The 20,945-nt window shown below is 49.5% G+C and overlaps 1 protein-coding gene across 13 annotated transcripts; it reads right to left on the bottom strand.

Moving 5' to 3' along the window:
- LOC100512174 (butyrophilin-like protein 1) lies at window positions 859-19,770 on the bottom strand. Of its 13 annotated transcripts, none has more exons than XR_002345622.1 (12): window positions 19,229-19,770; window positions 18,503-18,646; window positions 17,366-17,460; window positions 14,702-15,049; window positions 12,587-12,868; window positions 12,271-12,471; window positions 11,836-11,856; window positions 11,716-11,742; window positions 11,271-11,422; window positions 10,697-10,723; window positions 10,170-10,209; window positions 5,031-5,984 (listed from the first exon to the last, which is right to left on the bottom strand). XR_002345622.1 is itself a non-coding variant. In XM_013977673.2 (11 exons), the coding sequence occupies exons 3-11, from the start codon at window positions 17,448-17,450 to the stop codon at window positions 4,649-4,651; spliced, it is 1,680 nt and encodes a 559-aa protein (XP_013833127.2). In that variant the 5' UTR covers window positions 17,451-17,460; window positions 18,503-18,646; window positions 19,229-19,620; the 3' UTR covers window positions 859-4,648. The 13 variants fall into 13 exon arrangements, 7 of the variants coding, with proteins under 7 accessions (XP_013833127.2, XP_020954124.1, XP_020954126.1 ...); XR_002345623.1 differs by lacking the exon at window positions 10,170-10,209 and having other exon boundaries at window positions 5,248-5,310; window positions 5,958-5,984; XM_013977673.2 differs by lacking the exons at window positions 10,170-10,209; window positions 11,271-11,422 and having other exon boundaries at window positions 859-5,310; window positions 5,958-5,984; window positions 19,229-19,620.

The following is a 20,945-nucleotide window of genomic DNA, read 5'->3' as shown; positions in this document are numbered from 1 at the left end:
GGTTGCAGGTTCGATCCCTGGCCTCCCTCAGTGGGTTAAGGATCTGGCATTCCTGTGGCTGTGGTGTAGGCCAGCAGCTACAGCTCTGATGAGACCCCTAGCCTGGCACCCTCCATATGCCGTGGGTGTGGCCCTCAAAAGACAAACCACAAAAAGAAAAAAGAAAAAAAGAAAGATGAGTGTAGAAGGTGAGGGACAACCGTCAAATTTCACAGATCGAGGCAGTGGAAATGCTGGCCAAGGACTTGTTGATTAAATGGATGGTGGAGGGTACTCAGCTGTATGGATGAGCAAGCTAATAAAATGAGAAAGGGATCCACGAGTATAAGCAGCTTTCTATTTCAGATAAAGATCTAAACCCCAACACTTTTGGGTAATCCAGGAAAAGTATTATCCTCTCTGCAGGCTTCTCTTCCAATCTGCGGGGGGAAGTTACTAAGTTATAACCCATATTTCATTTCATTACCTCCTATTTTCTACACTTATCACATCGGGTTTTTTTTTTTTTTTTCTTTTTAAGGCCAAAGTTGCAGCATATGGAAGTCTCCAGGCTAGGGATCCAGTTGAAGCTGTAGCTGCCACGTCTGCGACCTACTCCACAGCCCAAGGCAATACCAGATTTTTAACCAGCTTGAGCGAGACGAGGGATCAAACCTGAGTCCTAATGGATACTAGTTGTGTTCATTACTGCTGAGCCATGACGAGAACGCCCCACATGGGATTTTCATAATGTATTCATCTTTTACCAAGTATAAAAAATTCTATACTTAAATTTAATAGTTTTTTTAATAAAACCCATGTTTTTTAAAGTAAAAGGTATTGTAAAATTTCCACAAAGTCATAAACATGTCTCTCGACCATGTATAAATCTACGAATTTATTCAATGAATTAATCAATCATGGCATTGGTACAATGTAAAGTTAGGTTCAGACAGCATTTTGAAAACGTGGCATTGATCATCCACCAGAAAAGGCAGTTTGAAATAAGTATTCCAAGTTGAGGAGGGGCAAGTGGTTAATGGACAATTACACTGTAACATTTAGAGTGATCTTCTCTGCTGAACAGACAACTATACATCACAGGAAAGGAGCCAATGGTTAAACTTGAAAGCCAAAGGCAACACTGATGTTCTCCCCTAGATAATAACAAAGGTTTGTATGAGTCTTAATGCCCTAGGATGACACAAAAAAGAAATGACTCCCAACGTTTCACCTATTCCTGGGCCTTGAACGATGTTTCTTAGCAATACAGGAAACAACTGCTTGGATAATAGTTGAGGAGGTACTAAAAGACGCATTTTTTTGGAGTTCGCTTGTGGCTCCAGAAGTTGAGGATCCAGCATTCTCACTGCTGTGGCTCTGGTTATAGCTGTAGCACGGGTTAGATCCCTACCCAGGAACTTCCGCATGCTGCGGGCACAGCCCAAAAAAATAATAATGAGAATAAGAACAAATAAATAAAAGATGTGGGGTTTTTTGAATAGCAAATACAACCAGAGAGTGAGTAGTACTTTCTGTATAATTGAATGTTTTCCTAAACAATAATAAAAGGTACAGAAAAGCATCTGCAAATTTGACCAATAAAACTTCAAGGAAACAGCACGAAACGTACACAGCCACAACACTTAACGTCAGTCAATTCCGACAAAGCTCTACCACACTGAAGACTTTAATCATTCCTTCTGGAATTACTTAGACAGCTGGTCCACGTGTCTAAAGATTACTTCCCTGTTGTGTGGATAATTCACAGCATATGAATATCTTCCTTTTCACACTGCATCAAAGGAAATATGCCCATAGCTTGTCCAAAAGTAGTATAGTGTCAGGAAGGTTCAAAATAAATGGAAGGAGGGATAAATATAACTGAAGATATATTAACATACAGAATGCTTACATCCACACAAGGACCCCAAGAGTATATTCGTTTGACTTATTCCGGGAGGAACAATTTTGATAAATTTGTCAATGCCTCTGTGGAATCTGAAAAAAGGACAGAATGAACTTCTTTGCAGAACAGATACTGACTCACAGACTTTGAAAAACTTCTGGTCTCCAAAGGAGACAGTCTGGGGGTAGGGGGATGCTCTGGGGTTGTGGGATGGAAATCCTATAAAATTGGATTGTGATGATCATTGTACAGCTACAAATGTAATAAATTCATTGAGTAAGAAAAAAATAAAAATAAAAGTTGATACACATTTTCAAGAAAAAATAAATGTGCAGTGGGGGCCGTGCAGTGTCATCCTCCAAGCCACACTGCAGTTCAGATGTTTGCATCAGTCAGAGTCCAGTCAGGAGACAGAAACCACATCAGTCAGCTGAACGAGATAAACTGAGATAAAGAACTATAAACTAGCAAAAGTTAACTCACAAAGCAGAAAAGAAAGCCAGAAATAGCAGCTATGGGGAGCAGACTCCCTCTAGGGCACAGGCAGAAACCCAAGGAAGACAGACATTTGGGAAAGAAACTTCATTCAGAGCTTATGGGGAAAGGGGGATTGTGGTCTCCTGGCAGGTGAAGAAGGTCACCAACGAGCCACAGGCCAAGCTGATGGGCAGGAAACGTCCCACTGGAGCTCTGAAAGATTCCCTGGGAAGGGAGGTCCTGTCACGGCTCAGCCATTAACAAATATGACGAGCATCCATGAGGATGCAGGTTTGATCCCTGGCCTTGCTCAGTGGGCCAAGGATCTGGCACTGGCGTAAGCTGTGGTGTGGGTTGCAGATGCGGCTCTGAGTTGCTGTGGCTGTGGTGTAGGGCAGCAGCTACAGCTCTGATTGGACCCCTAGCCTGGAAAGCTCCATGTGCCCCTAATGTGGCCCTAAAAAGGAAAGAAAGAAAGAAAGAAGAAAGAAAGAAAGAAAGAAAGAAAGAAAGAAAGAAAGAAAGAAAGAAAGAAAGAAAGAAAGAAAGAAAGAAAGAAGGAAGAAGGAAAGAAGGAAAGAAGGGAAGGGAAGGGAGAAAGGAAAGAAGAAAGAAGAAACAAAAAGATTCCATGGAAAGCAAGCCTCTGGGACAGCCTGCTGCAATGCCAGGCACATTCAGCAAAAGTGACAGATAGTGAACTGCAGGACACTATCACATCATAGGATCAAAAGAAAAGCTCCAGACCGGCAAGAGAAGCCCATCCTCTGCTATGGGGTACAGGGTCCCTTCCAGAGACTGACACCATGCCAGGCAGAACCAAGAGGTTTGGGGTTCAGCTCCGGTATCACAAAGCAGGGCAAATACAGGGTGACTTTGGGACCAAGAGGCAAGACACCCGATAATAAGCACAGTCCACACCTTGGGTCACTCAGCTTCCACACACACCATTTTACACACATTTGCACTTCCACTAACACCACACCACAACCCTGCCTTCTCACCCACCAAGACAGAGCTACCCATACAAATGAAGTTCTTGCCCCTTGCCCAAAATGAGGAGACAGACAGTCCCAGATAATGCATCCAATGCCACTCTCCTATTTACTCCTCAAATGCAGTCCCAATGTCCTTGACTATTCTGTGACCTGAAGACTATAGCATAATACACATAACCTCCAGCAACTTGAATAAAAGTCTAACAACTTGAAAGAAAGTCATCTTTCTTCTAAAAGAAGAAGAAAGAGGGAGAAAATGGATAGTAAATACAAACAACACACACACATTAAGACAGAGAAAATAAGCAAAGCTATCAACATCCTCTTTCTGGAATGGATCGCAAATCAGAGTCAACGTCCATGACTGCCTCCTCCACTTCCCATTCCCTGTCTTCGCACCCAGACCCACAGGTCAGAGTTCTCCACCTGGTGCAGTGACCACGTCCTCATTCCCAAAGGTCTGAGTCCTCAGTAGTCCTGTTTCCTTTGGTTTGCTAAGGTTTTCCACTAACCTTTACCACTGGACTTAGAAGAACTGAGAGGCGACACATTGATAACTGGCTCTGTGCTGTGCTTCAAGTTTTCTGCAATTCACACTGCCTCTGCAAAGTCTCTTCTTCATTTACTCTTAATTCAGATAGCAATTCTCTTTTTTGCACCTGCTGTTGACAGATATTTAAAACCCAGATCCTTTTCCTTACTTCCTGAAATGAGCACAACACAAATTCTTCACAGGTTACAGAAATTTACTGTTCTTTGGGACATGTGGGTGTTTTCTCCATCTCAGAATAAGAAATACATAAAATATTAGACTTCTTGAAAGTCCATCAGCCACACATTTCCCTGGAAAATTCTGGATGGCCGGCTTTCCTGATGTGACAGTTCAGATCCCTCAGCATAGAGCTGGGGACCAACCAGTATCCTCTGGGTTCTTCTGCAAAAACTCAAATTAGAACAAGTGAACTCCATTTTCTTCTGCTGAGTGGTTCAAGCCCTCATCACCTTTCATGTCCAAATGACATATTTTTCATTACCAAAAGAAATACAACTTCCCACAGTCAGATGTTGCCGATCCCCAAACCAGCTCAAAGAGTCAACTTTTATAATCTGCTGGCTGAGCATAAAGCACGAACTGACTATTCTCATAAACACACACCCAGGAATCTGCTTCCAGATCAAGAAGCCAAGACTCCAGCCATCCAGAACTCACCTCAGAGGCCTTTGTCACCTGGAGTCTGCAGCTCCAGGAAGAGCCACAGCGAGGGGTCTGGGACAGTGATGGGACCTATGGGGACACAGCCTCGGGGTTGCAGGGGAGTAATGGAGACTCAGCCCCTGGGGGAGCATCAGCACCAGAGCCTGAGCTGATCTCCTCCCCTGGGAGGCTCACAGGCTCCTCCAGGCAAGAATCATTAAGGGGCACAGGGAGCCCCTCAGACCCTCCCACCTTGGAGCAGATGGTCAGAGACACATCTCCTGCCCTAAGTTTGAAGTAGGGACAGAGAGCCCCAGAGAAGGAAACCCCAGTGAAGGAGAAGATGTGGGAGCCATCAGTCATGTTATAGAAGGAGACATCCCCTTCCTCGTGGTCTAGGAACACCCCCACCCTGTGGAGAACCTGGTGAAGGGATAGCTCAGTGTATTGTGCAGTATAGACAAAATATTTATCACTAAACTTCCCCACAAGCCAGAACCCCTTTTCTGGGGATTCTCTACACCAACCTTCCCGTTTCACATCTTTCCTACAGACCCCCAGAGCCCACTCGCATCCATCTCCATCCTTGATCTCCACCTCCCAGTACCAGCGCCCTGATGAGATGTCCTCAAAGCCCAACACACTGTCCATGTCTCCTGGGTTCACACCAGTGTTCTTCCTGGTCACGCTCGTCTTTTCATGGGTGACTACAAGGCTTGAAGCGGCAGATCCTGGATCCAGAGTGACAGGCCCTGCAGAGAAAGCTGCATCATGCAAGGCCCTCCCCTGCCCCATAACAAGAACACACAACCACGCCCATCCCTGACTCTCAGCTGTGTGGGGGGAAGGCTAAGCCCCCCGAGATTAGAAACATGTGATTCAAGCCCATGGCCTCCAAGCAAAAAGTACCAAAAAAAATGAGTACCTGTTGTGGCTCAGCAGGTTACAAACCTGACTAGTATCCATGAGGATGCAGGTTCAATCCCTGGACTTGCTCAGTGGAATAAGGACGGCATTGTCATGAGCTGTGATGTAGGTTCCAGACATGGCTTGGCTGTGGCTTAGGCCAGCAGCTGAGGCTCCAATTTAACCCCCACCCTGGGAACTTCCAGATGCCACAAATGTGGCCCTAAAAGGCCAAAATAAAAGGAACCACAAAACCAATTTTAGGTTTAAATATGTCACAAGACCCGTGAGGACCAGCCCAGTCTCCAAAAGCTGAAGAATGGCTTTAGCAGCCAACATCAGCCACACCCTCCAGCCCCAATTGTGTGACTATGACCCACACCCCACCCCACCACCGTTGATGGTGCCAGCCTCCATATCACCACTGAGAACTGAAGGAGAGGCCACGGGGGGCTGCAGCAGGAACACCCAGAATGAGCACAAAGTCACTCACGGGGCTGGAACTTCTCCGTCCTCCAATCTACAAGAGAACCACAGGTTTCACCTCAGGGATTTGCAGAGACTACACATATCAGTCTTCTGCTTAGTCTTCTGAAACATACAAACAGGAGAGTTATGGGGGAAAAGATTTTGGAAACATTCAACTGATTCGGATTTCTTTTCTCTCACACACACACACACACACACACACACACACACACAACCATCATACTGCTGCCTCTCATGAAAGCTAAGCCTTTAGCTTTAGACTTTAATACTGAACAATTAAGAGGCTTGATATCAGTTTGAACATAAAGGTTACTGCCCAGATTTCACTGCAAAATAATGCTTTCTCAAGTCCCTAGCCACAGATCCATCCTGAAAGCCAGGATTTTAAAGAACTGAAGAGGTCAAAATTTCCAAGGCGTCCATTGAATGATCAAAAACTAATTGAGCTAAATGTGCAGGTTACCACTAGGCCAGCAGTTGAGAGAACACAACTTGACTGATTTAACTCAGAGGATGACTATGAACCATTAGTGCAGAGAATTCAAGATGCAACATCAGTGAAAACCTACCCAGTTAGGAAGCAACGGAGAGATTTCAAGGAAAGGAGAGAGATTTTTCAAGGGAAGACATACATTCGGTGAGAGGAAAGGCACCAGTGAATTCTCTTCCCCTTTTCACAGGGCAGTGGAGCAAAAACATCCCTAAATGTAAGGGAGAACCCCAAATATTCAATCTGGTCATCTGCATCCCCTTATAATTGCCCAGAAAGATTGTAAGCTTCCAGGAGACCCTCGCTGTGGAGGCCCCTAAAGATGTCCGTGTCCCAAACCACAGAACATGTGCATATGTTGTGGCAAAGGGAACTTTACAGGTGTGATTAAGGACTCTGAGATGGGGTCAAGGGTAGAGAGGAAACAACAGTGCCCAAATAGCTACACAGGACCTGCCGCTCCTCAGCAGACCCCAAACCAGGGATCTTAAGAACCACATCAGTCTTTTTCTTCCTGGCTTACTTCAGAATCTCTAGTTCCAAAGCAAGAAAGAAAAAGACAGATACCATATGATACCACTTATTTGTGGGATCTAAAATATGGAACTGATATCCTACTAAAAAAAAAAAAAACAAAAAAACACCAGAAGCAGATCATGGCCAAGGAGAGCAGACTTGGGGTTCACAGGTGGGAAGTGGGAGGGAGTGGAATGGTTGGACATTTGCGGTGGGGGATTGGATGCAAACTGTTATATTTGGAATGGATGGGCAATGGGATCCTACTGTACAGCACAGGGAAATGAGTGGGACTGGATCACTTCACCATGTAACATAGATTGAAGAAAAATTGTAAATCAACTATATTTTAATAAAAACATAAATAAATAAACAAATAAAATTACAAAAAAATACATATATATAAACATACATATACATATATATATATATATGAGGTACATTGCTGAATTTGGGACATTATTTTCCCCAGAATATTTCAAACTGGCAATTCATAAAATTCTGACAGTCAGAAACAAAAGTAGCTTCCCATCTCCTTAGGAAATGTACAATAATAAAAATAGTAGTAATTCTAACTCCTAAAGAGTGGTTCTTTTTTCTGAAGGATTCATCACTAAAGCATGCAAAGCTAAAATAAAAGAAAAATTCAATTAAAAAGAACCAGATCAGGCTAGTCTCCCCAGGGTGATGACCCGATACGACTAGGAGGAGAGCATAGCACCCTTTTCCCTCACTGACCCAAGGCCACAGAATCTCTTCCAACCTCCATACTCGCTTTTGGGAAGAAGAAAGGAAGCAAAGCAAGGCTTATATAAGTCATGGCACCCTGAAAGGCCCGCACTTATAGCACTGTTGCCTCCACCAGAGTGGACAATTGGGAATAAAATTAGAACATTTATAGAAATAAGTAAATGGTATTGTCCTGCACATTAGGGTGTAAATTCGTTACGACCATTCCCACTTAATGAAAGGTCATGCAGAAGCTGGCCTTTCCATTGCTGCTGATTTGCTTGATGGAAATAAGATCACATAACATGGACCATGAGACCCTTTGAGGAAAAACTTAACTTTAATTTACTCGTTCTTCACAAAGACGCTACTTAATACCCAGCTATAAATTTCTCTATCACAAATGAGAGAGATTATGAAAGAAGTAGAAGGGGAAGGAGGAGAAAAGAGAGTGGGCATTTAATTGTGAGATTCCACAATATCTTGAGTGGGATACAATTCTTCACTTAATTTCCACAGCAAATCACTAAAGGACAAACGGTTTCTCCATGTTTTTTGCCCTCACCTGGGCCAAGGATTAAATCCCTGCCACAGCAGGGACCTGAGCCGCTGCAGGGACAATGCTGGATCCCTAACCCACTGCACCACAAGGGAATTCCTGCCTTTCCAATATTATGAGTAAAAAGAGATGAGATATTTGTCCCCCTCATTCTATGAACCTGTCAATAGGAAAGAGTTGATTCTAGCGTACTGGGGTTTCTCCTTACAAAATACAAGGGCAGACAAGGTATACATGAAAGCATATGCTCTGTAATGTAACAGGTAAGGGGAGATGGTAAAAGAAAACTATCTGATCCTCATGCTTAATATGGAAATCCTCAAGATCATCAGTAAGAAACCCTAAGGTGCGACCCTCACCCCCTCTCAAATCCAGTACCAGGCTTTTCACCCCTTGGTTTATCCCTCTCTGTCTCTCACAGTCTATATTATTAAACAATAACATTCTAAGCAGGAAGAAGGTATGTGACACAGGCTCAAAGGGTACAGAGTTTTAACTCACCCCACAGCGGAAGGTCCTCTGGACAAGCCTACACTGCCCTGGGACACACCAGACCACACTCCTGCCCCAACCACTACACGAAGGTGGGGATGGTCTCATTATCAGAGGCAAAATCAGTTAAATGGTTATTGCAACCCTCCTGCCCTGTTGGTGGGGATGTAAATTGGTACAACCACTACCAAAAACAGTACGGAGGGACCTTGGAAAACTATACATAGAACTACCACATGACCCAGCAATCCCACTCTTGGGCATATATCCAGACAAAACTTGCCTTGAAAAAGACACATGCACCTGCATGTTCACTGCAGCACTAGTCACAATAGCCAAGGCGTGGAAACAACCTAAATGACCATCCACCGATGACGGGACTAAGAAGATATAGTGTATATATACACAATGGAATACTACTCAGCCATAAAAAAGAACAAAATAATGCCATTTGCAGCAACATGATGGAAATAGAGACTCTCATACTCAGGGAAGTAAATCAGAAAGAGAAAGACAACTACCACATGATTTCACTTATATCTGGAATCTCATATATGGCACAAATGAATCTTTCCACAGAAAAGAAAACTATGGACATGGACAACAGACTTGGGGTTGCCAAGAGGGAGAGGGGAGGGACTGGGAGGGACTGGGATTATGAGGTTAATAGATGCAAACTATTGCCTTTGGAATGCGTAAGAAATGAGATCCTGCTGTACAGCCCTGGGAACTACATCTGGTCACTTGTGATGCAGCATGATAATGCAAGAAAAAGAATGTATACATGTATGTGTGACTGGGTCACCTTGCTGTGCAGTAGAAATTTGGCAGAACACAGTAAATCAGCTATAATGGAAAAAATTAAAATCATTATAAAAAGACCAAAAAAAAAAAGGTTATTGCAAAATGGTTTAAAAATAACTGTGTCTGCACTGAAATTTCTCAAAGAGATATCAAGGAGTTGATTACACTTCCCGCATCCAGATAACTTGCACACCCTCTGGGTGCTCCCTAACTCCATCCACCATGGCTTTTTCTTGCGGTTTCTCTTCCACCACTTCAAGCCACCCCGAATCTCTGTAAGACACATCTCAGACCCCTGACTTCCTCCTCATCGCCTCCTCTCTTCCTCCTCCTGGTCTGTCTTCCCTGGTTTGCGCCTCACCCTTTCTGGGGAAAACAATGTTGACTCCTCTACGTTTCTTTTTGCCCAGTCTTCACACGCTGCCCCTAAGAAGCCCATTAGCAAACACAGAATTCTCTGAAATGGAGAGATGACGGTTGTTCTGTCTTTGCTCCTGTCACACAAACATATACACAGGAGATGACATATAATTTCCGATCTTTCACAGACCCTCACCCCAGGAGTCCATAAACATCCCAGAGGTTCTGGACCACACACTCAGGATACCTGCTCTAGAGAAACTTACTTTCTCAGCAACCCAGGAGGCTTGCAGGAAGAAACTCAGCCTGGACATGAGGAAGCAGAGAGAGGGCCAATATCCCAGAGGACCAAGAAGAAATGGGAACACCAAAACCAGACCCAAAAAGTGGAGGAACTTGAGAGCAAGAGGGATCAAGAGCCCAGGGTCCCCTTGGGAAGACCCGAGTCCTAAGCAGGCGAGCACCATCCCCGAAATCTTCTGGAGGTCGGTGAGTCCTGATCCACACAGTCGTTCCCTGCTGCCTGCCCTCCTCACAATGCCCCTCCCCACTGTCACTGCACCAGCGAGAAGCCCCACTGGATCAGGTGCTTCGGGAGGCGGTCGCTCACCCTAACAGTGGAGGATGGGCCAGAATGGAGGCAGAGGTGGGTTCCCAAGGAGGAGGCCCTGCAGTCTCCAGATGGAGGCTACAAAAGTGGCAGGGAGACCAGGAACACCCACCCCACCCTGGTGGAGAAGGGGGCAGAGTCCAGCCTGGGGAGTGGAGGCCCCAGGAACTCACAGCCACTTACCTGCATACAGCTGGGCCTTCTTCCAGCCTGAAAGGGAACACACCCTGGTGAGACCTCAGCCACAGCAGCCTGCTCTGCAGGGAGGCTATGCCAGTGGGGAAGAGGCCAGAGGGGAGGGGACTCCTGCCACGTACAGACACCAGGTGTTCTGGGAACTTCCCTAGACCACAATCGGGAGGCCAGCATTACAGACTGAGGGCCACCACTGTCCCACTGCCCCGTGGGACACTTGGCAAGTCACTTAGCTGCTCTGTGCCTCATAAACCTCAAAAATTCTGATGCTATCTGCATTCGCTTTTGCCACAAAGGATCCAAAGGGAGAAAACATAAATGACTCCATTATTTTAAGAAAGAATTCTCTTATCTAGCCTTGTTCTGGCAAAGATACATTTGGGAAATAACTTGAACTGGGAATTACGTAAGGACAGAGAGGTGAGGTGAGCTCTGGGCTAAAAGTGGCTCATTCGATTTCGTGGGAGAAAGAAGAGACTATTCTGGGGAATCAACGCCCATCCCACGGCCTCCCCATGTATGGTCAGCCCGGTCAGCCCCTCCAGCACTCTTCAATCCTCACCCTCAGGAACGGGAGAAAACAGACTCTCCCTGGATGGGCTTTTGGGCTACGGGCAGGAGGGGGCGCTCCTAAACGTAATCGCCCTCTTTATGTAGAGAGCCCCTTGAAGACTGAAGTCTCAGAGAAGCTGGCTTCTGGCTTCCAGGTGCTGGCTGAAAACCAGATGCACACAAGGCTAGAAAACTATCAAGAAGGTGGGTCCGTCAGAGTTGGAACAAGACCCAACATGCATGCGGACCCGGGAGTCACCGTCACATCCAGGCTCCCAAGCACTGGGTGGGAAACAGCAGCCCAGATCCAGGAGAGCCCGTGGTGCTGGGTTCTGCCTTCCCCAGCCTCCACTTCCACCCCAGGGAAGTGTGTGGGTGTCTAGACAGACACAAAGAGGGGGACGCCTTGGCACAGGTAGGACAGGAAACCCAGGGCCATCTGGAGACTCACTCACCAGCCAGGTACACGTCTTTCCTCCAGTCTGAAAGGAACACACAGGAAACAGGTGAGCTAAGAACCAGAAAGTCTCCTTCAAAGGGGATGCACAGAGCGCAGAAGGAAAAGCAGAACTTACTGAGCTGTGCCTGGAGTTCAGCTGAAAGAAAGTGAAAAAAAAAAAAAATGAGTTCCCATCCCTAAGAAACGAATCCACAAAAAAACAACCTCTCTGGGAGTTCTCTGGTAGCTCAGCAAGTTAAGGATCCAGTGCTGTCACTGCAGCAGCTCGAGTTGCTGCTGAGGTGCGGGTGCAGTCCCTGGCCTGGAAACGTCTGCATGCCACAGGCATGGCCAAAACAACAGCAACAACAAAACACCACTCGGTATGTAACCTGGGTGAAGTTCCAACTCCACCCATCCGAGCCTCCACGGCTCCCCGGATCTCCCCAGACACCTGCCCTGGGCCAAGGGCCCTGGATTTCCCTGGAGCCCTGGACTCGGCCCTGTGGTCTTCCTGTCCCTCTAGCACAGGCTGCCACCCTCGCCAGCCTTGGCTGCTGTCCAGCCTCACCTCTGTCCTGTAGCGCCTTCTCCTTTGTCTGCCGGGCCTCCTCCTTAGCCTGCCACAGATGCCTCTTTTCTTCCATCTCCCGCAACTTGATGGAATGTTCTCTCCTGATGTAACATCCAGCCCCAAGGACGAGGAGCATCAGCACAGTCAGGCTCACCAAGAAAGCCACCTTCCAGGGAGAGGCCTGGGGGAAGAAGGGCTCTACAGCCCAGCCAGAGACCCCATCAGGGCCACGGCCCAGGGCAGCCCAGCCCGGTACACTCAGGAAGGCCCGGCCCCTCCTGTGGCCCTGCTGGGAGCGGGCAGCAGCACTGACCTGGAATGAAAATGGCCATGGCCTTCTCCTGGCCCAGGACAGGGTTGAGGACAGAGCAGGTCACGTTGCCCACGGAGCGGTCTCGCACCACCAGGGCGGCCTCCACGCTGAACAGCCCCTCCGCGTCCTGGGTGTGGGCCTCGGAGAATGCCAGGAACTTCTCTCCGCTCCCGTCCCTCCACTGCACCTGGGGCTTCGGGAACCACCCCGAGGCCGTGCACAGCACGCGGATCCCGTCCTCCTCGGGCCCTGTGATGCGCACCTCAGGGGCAGAGCCCACACCTGCAGGAGGGAAGATGTGGAGCCCAGGGCAGCCGCCTGAGTCCTGGGGACCCCAGCAGTAGCTGCATGTACACACCACTGGGGGGTCATTCTCCTTGCATCAGGGAGCTCGGGTGTGGGGCCAGGCTCCTCCCTGCAGGGAGCAAGACAGCGGCCCTGCCTCGGGGAACAGAAGGAAGGAGCAGCGGGAACTACAGGAGTTCCTGGGCTGGGGCCCTTCTCCCCAGTAGTGCAGGTGGAAAGGCTGCCACCCAGGGTAGACAGGAGGAGGAAGGTGGTCCCAAGATCCATTGAGCCTTGACTCTGCTCTCTTCACACACTCTCCAAGGGCATCTGCTTCCACACCCACTGGCCCTCTTTCTAAATCACCACCAACAGTGGATCAATGGACAGCCCGACCCCGGAACCCCCTTCCTCTGATCCACAGGTTCACCCCCACCAGGATTCCTCACATACACGGCAAAGTCAACCTTCAAGAACTGAATACTTGATTCTGCCCCGTCTCCGATGGATTGACATGAAAATAGCCCCAAACCCTCACTCCTCTTTCCATCCACCTCATAACTGCCCCCATGCCTCCACCCTGGCTCACCTCCCATCCATCCTCCCAGGACTGGCATGGGAAAATGTTCAAGGCACTGCCCTGCTTAAACTGTCCTCAGCACTGCAGCAACAGTCCATAGCACAGCACGCAAAGCTGTCTAGGATCTGGCATCTGCCGTCCCCCTCTCTCCGCCTCCCCCCAACTTCCACTACCTGCACACCCGGACCCCAAGGACTATTTGGTTAACCGCTAAGAACCACATTCATCATGTTCTATGTCACCCTTGCCTTCTCACATCCTGGTCCATCAACCTCAAGGGCGCTTTGGAACCTTGTCTGAGGAACTCCAGTACCCACTTGAGTGCGTATTACTTATGCACTTTTCCTGATCGCCACGGGCAGCGTTAATCAACCGCTCCGCTGCGCACCCTGTACTAGGAACATCTTTTTATTCCGCTATTGTCACCACCCTCCCCTTCATTCATCTTGATGGCCTCCTCGTGTGCTCAGAACATACCGGCCACATTCCTACCTCAGGCTTTCACACCAGGTGTTTCATCATCTGGGAACTCTGGTCCCACAAACATCCATTGGGCTAAAGCCCTACTTCCTTGGAGCTTCTGCTCAAATTGTCAGTGAGGCCCAACCTTACTGACATATAACATGTAAGAGTGGAGCCCTCCCCACCTCCATCCTGGTCCCCTCTCACTGTTTTACTTGGACTTTTATCCTAAGTACTTGTGACCTCCTAACATCCTCTATAACCTATGTGTCTATGTATTTTTGTATTGCCCCTAGAATATAAACTCTGGAGTACCTGTCCTCGGGTCAGAGGAAACAAATCTGACCAGTATCCATGAGGACGCAGGTTCCATCCCTGGCCTCGCAGGTGGGTTAAGGATTCAGCGTTGCCGTAAGCTGTGGTGTAGGTCGCAGACATGGCTCGGATCCCACATGGCTGTGGCTGTGGCGTAGGCCTGCAGCTACAGCTCCAATTCCACCCCCAGCCTGGGAGCCTCCATATGCCGTGGCTGAGGCCCTAAAAAGACCGAAAAAGGAATATAAACTCCACAGAGCAGGAAATTTTGTTTGGATCGCTGATATATCATTCGTGCCCAGAATAGGATGTGGCATAGAGTACGATTTCTACAAAATTTCTATCGAATAATGAAATGAATGGATGGGCCTCCTGCTCCTCATCTATAACATAAGGGGCTGATTTACATAGTCCCTCAGGTTCCTCCCAAGCCCAATAAACCAGGACTCAAAAATATAAATCAAGTCACCAACCTGCCACCTTCAGCTCCAAACTGGCCTCTTCATAGAAGACTCCCTTTCTGAAGAAGCAGGTGTACAGCCCATTGTCAGAAACCTGGACCTGGCCGATGCGCACAGCAGCCTCCCCCTGGGAGAGGAAGTCCCTCACCAGCGAGGCCCGCCCTGCATAACCAGCCAACTGCTCTTCCTTCTGTTCCTGTCGGTTTTGATAGATGAACACGGCTTCCGAAAACTTGGAACGGAACCACCTCAGCTCCATGTCCTCGGCATTCATGGCCGGGAACACACGACAGGACAGCACGGCATCCCCACCGAGCACTGCCACGATGGGATCCGAGGGCCCAAGCACCGAGAACTCCTCTGTGGACACAGACATGGGAGTGAGAAACAGAAACACAGACTGAGCGAAGGGAGCACACGCCATCTGGTGGGAAGGCCCAGGCAGGCGGGCGACAGGTGTTGGACGAGATGAACTCTGACCTGATGGGTGGAGCTGTGATGATTCTGAATCTGAGCAAGATCTTCTGACTGCAATGCTGTCACCCACAGATGACCACAAAGAGAATCCCTCATCTATCTGTGCTCCTTCGTCACATCTTTTCACAGAGGACTCTAACTCGGGGGGCTGCAACCGTCAGCGTGCAGCAGAATCAGCAAGGGGGCTTATGAAACACATGCTGCTGGGCCCAAGCCTCAGAACTTCCTATTCTCATGGTCTGGGCAGACCAAAGGATGTGCATTTTTAAAGAGGTCCCTGAAAGGCTGATACTGATGCTCCGGAAACCACACGTTGAGAACCGCAGCTCTATCCTGGTCCTTCTTGGACAAGACTGAACCCTGACCAAAGAGCACACCTGGGGCCCGGATCAGAACTCCCTGATCATTCAGCCACATCCAGGGACTCCCCACTGCCACCCTCAACTTTATTGTCTGTGCTCATATCTATCTCCTTGGCTAAATTATGTGTGGACTAAAAACTAGATCCACAGTTCCCCTTGTGGCTCAGCGGGTTCCTAACCCGACTAGTATCCATGAGGATGGGTGTTCAATCCCTGATCTCGCTCAGTGGGTTAAGGATCTGGAGTTGCCATGAGCTGTGGTGTACACAGACATGGCTCAGATGCTACTTTGCTGTGGCTGTGAGGTAGGCCGGCAGCTGCTGTACCAATCTGACCCCTAGCCTGGGAACGTCCATGTGCCACAGGTGTGGCCCGAAAAAAGAAAAAAGAAAAAAGTTAAAACTAGACCCAAGTACTATTTCCATTAAAAACCGGCCTTCACTCTGATGGCCTACAACTGCCCATATCTCCGCTTCTTTAAAAAAAAAAAAAAAAAAAAGAGGATTGACCCCAACACTACCTTCTCAGAGCCTGTGACTTTCTCAGGCCTGGTGGATGGCACACGACATGACTTCTGCAGGACAGCCCCACCGGACTCTAAAGACCAACTTCTCCCCGCCCCCAGCTGCTCAAATGTGGCCTGAGCCGCCATCCTCTCTCCCCTGGAGTCTCCCCTGGGTCTCCCCACTCCCACAACTGCAGGCTCTTCTCACCTGTCAATCTTGTCCCTACTCTGCCATGGCCCCTCGGTTGCCCCGTGGACCACAGGCCCACTCTGGGGACGGGGTGACCCCAGGGCCTCTCTGACCCCAGCTCCTCCTTCTCTCCCTCTCGATCACTCTGCGGCAGCCCACACGTGCCTCCACGGTTCCTCGACCATCCCGGGCACACGGGCAGCTTCGCACTGGCTGCTCTCTCCTGCAGAAACCATCATCCTGGGAGTTCCTGTCGTGGCTCAGGGGAAACAAAATCCGACTAGGAACCATGACGTTGCGGGTTCCATCCCTGGCCTCGCTCAGTGGGTTAAGGATCTGGTGTTGCCATGAGCGGTGGTGTAGGTTGCACACATGGCTCAGATCCTGCATGGCTGTGGCCGTGGTGTAGGCCGGCAGCTATAGATCCGATTTGACCCCTAGCCTGGGAACCGCCATATGCTGCCGGTGCAGCCCTAAAAAGCCAAAAGAAAAGGAAAAAAGAAACCATCCTCCCAAGGGGAGCCTCACGGCCTCACCAACCCCGCCCCTCCAGGACTTGGTTCCCATCACACTGTCTTCACTGACCGCCTCCCTGAACACCGCGGCCTGCCCGCGTCCCACCTCCACAGCCCTGCCTGCCCGCCTGCCCTGCCTCACTGCCCCACCTCCCATCTCTTACAGCAAACTGTCCCCTACACCTGCTCTCACATTTACTACTCGGTGCCTCCCGTGAGACTGGAAGGTCTATAAAGCCAGGGATTCTGTCTGCTGAATTCAAGAAGAGCACCTGACACATAGTCCACACCCTGTAAATATATGGGGAACGAAATGAATTAATGCAGGAGTAAGAGCTTCAATACCACTAAAGCTGAGAAGTAAAAACTAGGGGGAAGAGGTATTGTCACATTTCTGACAGTTAACTTGCATAAATCCCTCATGTGACAACTGTCAGGGTCCTTACCCTCATATCATGGCTTAGAGACTCTTCCTAAATGTCTAATTATAATGAATAGTTGGGGAGCATCGTCATTTTTCCAGAGAAAAATGGTCACCCCCTGGCGATGGAGAGAACCAGCCCGGCTCCAGCCCCCAGGGAGCCACCCACCCCAGAGGACACAGCAAGAGGGATGGGGACCACTCACCTAGGGAGCCCCCAGTGAGCAGCTGGATGAGGAGCAGCAGCGGGGTGAGCCGGCAGAGCACAGGGCAGCAGGACAGATCCTCCATTTCCTCCGAGCTGAGAGAGAGACAAGGCAGGAGGCAGGGCCACCCAGAGCTCGGGGCCCAGGGCTGGCGACAGTCCCCAGCAGGACCACAGCCTCCCCACTGCAGGGTGAGGCCCCCACCACCCTGACCCCAAGAAAGCACCGAGCTGGGCTCCTCCCACCCCGGGGAAGCCTCTGTGGGGCTAGACAACCACTAGGTTGGCTGGGGAAAAGCACACTCCTTCCCTTCCCAGCCCAGCCCACCTGCCGCACAGCCCGCTCTGCCCAGAAAACCAGGCACTTCCTTCCTCAGCACCCCGGGCCCCGGGGAAACCATCCCCCATCTCTGCATTAGGCACAACTGCCAGTGACCCCCCAGGACAACCGGCCCAGACTCAGGCCCCTCACCATGAAGGGCAGGTCCGCTCCTACTTGCTGTGGTTCTGTGGCCCCCAGGGGACCAAGAATCACTGAGAAGCCTGAGACCAAGCACATCCTCCTCAAGGAGAACCTGGGTCCCATCACAGGCACAGCTGTGCTGCCCGAGTTGCTTGTTCGGTTCCCCTGAATTTTAATCCCACCCAGCCCTGCCTGCGAGGGACCAGGGACGTGGCCCGGTACCCAGGTGTCCGGTCAATCCCCACCAACAGGCGAACCCTCATCCTCACTGTCTTTGGAGAAGATTGCACTGGAGCAGAAATGCCCAGTGGAAACAGCAGCCAAGGAGATAAAATGAATTAGAGGTTTTTTTGTTTGTTTGTTTGTTTGTTTTTGTCTTTTTGCCATTTCTTGGGCCACTCCCGCGGCATATGGAGTTTCCCAGGCTAGGGGTCTAATTGGAGCTGTAGCTACCAGCCTACGCCAGAGCCACAGCAACGCAGGATCCGAGCTGCGTCTGCAACCTGAACCACAGCTCACGGCAACGCTGGATCCTTAACCCACTGAACAAGGACAGGGACCAAACCCGCAACCTCATGGTTCCTAGTCGGATTCATTAACCACTGCGCCATGACGGGAACTCCTAAAATGAATTAGAGCTTGGAGCTTAGAGACAAACTATCCCCAAACACTTACTGTTCAGGGTTGAGAAGGACACAGCTTAGGGTCCTGGGAAGGCCAGATTCTGGGGGCTGACTGCTGACTTCTCCCCAGGGCTGGCCCACTCTCTGTGTGATGACCTTAGTCAGGTTCCTTGACCTTCTCTGTGTGTTTCCTCATCTGCAAAATAAAGATATGAAAGGCACCTCCACCTCAAGGTTGTTTGGGGTTTTTTAGTTGTTGTTGTTTTTAATTTTTTGGTTGCACCTGAGGTATACGGCAGTTCCCAGGCTAAGGTTCCAATCGAAGCTGCAGCTGCCCGTCTATACCACAGCCATAGCAATGCCAGATTTGAGCTGTATCTGTGACCTACACCACAGCTCACAGCAATGCCGGATCATTAACCCACCGAGTGAGGCCAGGGATTGAACCCGCCATCCTCATGGATCCTAGTCGGGTTTGTTAACCACAGAGCCACAAAGGGAATTCCTGTGCCCCAAGGTTTTAACCAAGAATCACTTGAATATAAATTTGTAGAGGCACTACCTGTAATTGGAACAGGGCCTGTCGGTGCTGCAGATACAACATTAAAATAAACGAGTGAAGGTGCGACCCTCGCTGTGGTTGTCCTGGGCTTCTTAGAGCTTATCCAGTCCCACTCAGCCCGGCCCACAGCCCCACCACTCGCTCAGCCTCCTCCTCCCGGCCAGCTGCTCCCTGCTTTCCCTTCTTGGCCCACACGCGTCTTCAAAACCAACTCACCTGCTTTGAAAGCCTGGGACTTCTGAAGCGTCTCTCAACTCAGCAGCAGGAAAAGGTTCAGGGAGCCCAGCAGGCCCCAGATCTGCCCTCAGACTTTGCACTTGAAGCTAATTGCTCTGAGCCCCAAACTCTAATTCCAGCTCCAGATCTGAGTCCCTCGTGGCTGAGAAGCAGGCAGCTCCCAGCAGAGTGGCAGAGCCTGGCACAGGTTACAGGGGGGTCTGCAGAGGCCAGACCATGGGCGCCCCCATCAAAACGATCCCCAACGGTTGAATCCGCCTTCTCTGGCCCCTTCTGCTCTTTGAAACTGAAACTTGCAAAAGGCATACAAAGCACACTCTGCCCTGCCCTCTGGACACTCACCCCCGTTATCAAGAAGGAACCAGTCTGATCAGAGCAGCAAAAGGAGGGTAGGTCTGGGAATGCTGACACAACCCTGAGGGGGCAGAGAGAGGCAGGGACTCAATAGCCACAATTGGAACAAGTGCTACTCTCCAGGCTGGCTGTCTTTTGTTCTCTGTGTCTTTTGGTTGTTTCTTTTTAAGACCGCACCTGCAGCATATGGAGGTTCCCAGGCTAGGGGTCAAACTGGAGCTGCAGCTGCCTGCCTTCACCACAGCTACAGCAACGCCAGATCTGAGCCACATCCCAGACCAACACCACAGCTCATGGCAATGCCAGATCCTCAACCCACACTGAGCGGGACCAGGGATCAAACCCACAACTTCATGGATACTAGTCAGGTTCTTAACCAGCTGAGCCACAGTGGGAACTCCAGGCTGGCTCCTTTCTAACCTTGGAAGTGGGGCCTGTGTGGCACAGCCAAGACTGATACTCGGCCCGGTGCCTGGGTCTGTCGGCACCAGGGGCTCACTACGGAAATGATCCCATGGGGGTTGGGGGATGGCACAGGGACAGAGCCCCAGCCCAGGCCGCAGGAGCTTCCAGGACCAGCAACAAGGGACCTTGGACTCTGAAATGCCCTGAGAAGGTCTGGCCAGAAAGCTTATCTCACCCCGAGTACCCGCCCTTAGAGTCCATACTGGGAGGGAGAGAGGGCTGGCAGTGACAAAGGACAGGGTTATTACTTTCCAGGGGACAGGAGCACACTGGCAAGATGGACAGAAACGGCAAACTTCACCCCCTCCCCCGGAGGCAGGGCCGTGTTCAGGCTGCTTTAACAACAAAGACTGTTCACTCGCCAAAGTATAAGTCATCCTAATGCTAATGGGGTTAATAGTTTACTTTGCTCTTTACCACACATATAATATCTTTCATCTTTTAGTTATGTCAAGTCCTGTTTGTTTATTTATTTATTAGTTACTTTTTCATTTACTTATTATTGGCCGCCCTGAGGCGTATGGAGTGCCTGGGCCAGGGCTCAGACCCCAGCCGCAGTTGCAACCTAAGCCCCACCTGCAGCACCTCTGGATCATTCATCCACTGTGCCTGGCCCGGGGATCAAGCCTGTGTCCCAGTGCTCCCAAGATGCCACCGATCCCGTTGAAACAAGGATCACAACAGGAACTCCAGACTTTTGAAACAATTTCAGATAAATACTTAAGTCAGAAAACAAATGTGAGAGTAGAGTGAGTTATAATTTTTAAAACGTGACAGTCGATAGAAAGGATTAAACCCTTTTTCTTAAAAGGGCCAACCTGACACTGTTATCCTGACACTGTTAAGGTGAAGGGTTCTCTGGGTTCTCTTCCACTGC

Source organism: Sus scrofa, chromosome 7 (genome assembly GCF_000003025.6).
Source record: "Sus scrofa isolate TJ Tabasco breed Duroc chromosome 7, Sscrofa11.1, whole genome shotgun sequence".
Lineage (NCBI taxonomy): Eukaryota > Metazoa > Chordata > Mammalia > Artiodactyla > Suidae > Sus > Sus scrofa.
The sequence above is the reverse complement of the archived record's forward strand: the minus strand, read 5'-3'. Positions and strand labels throughout refer to the sequence as shown.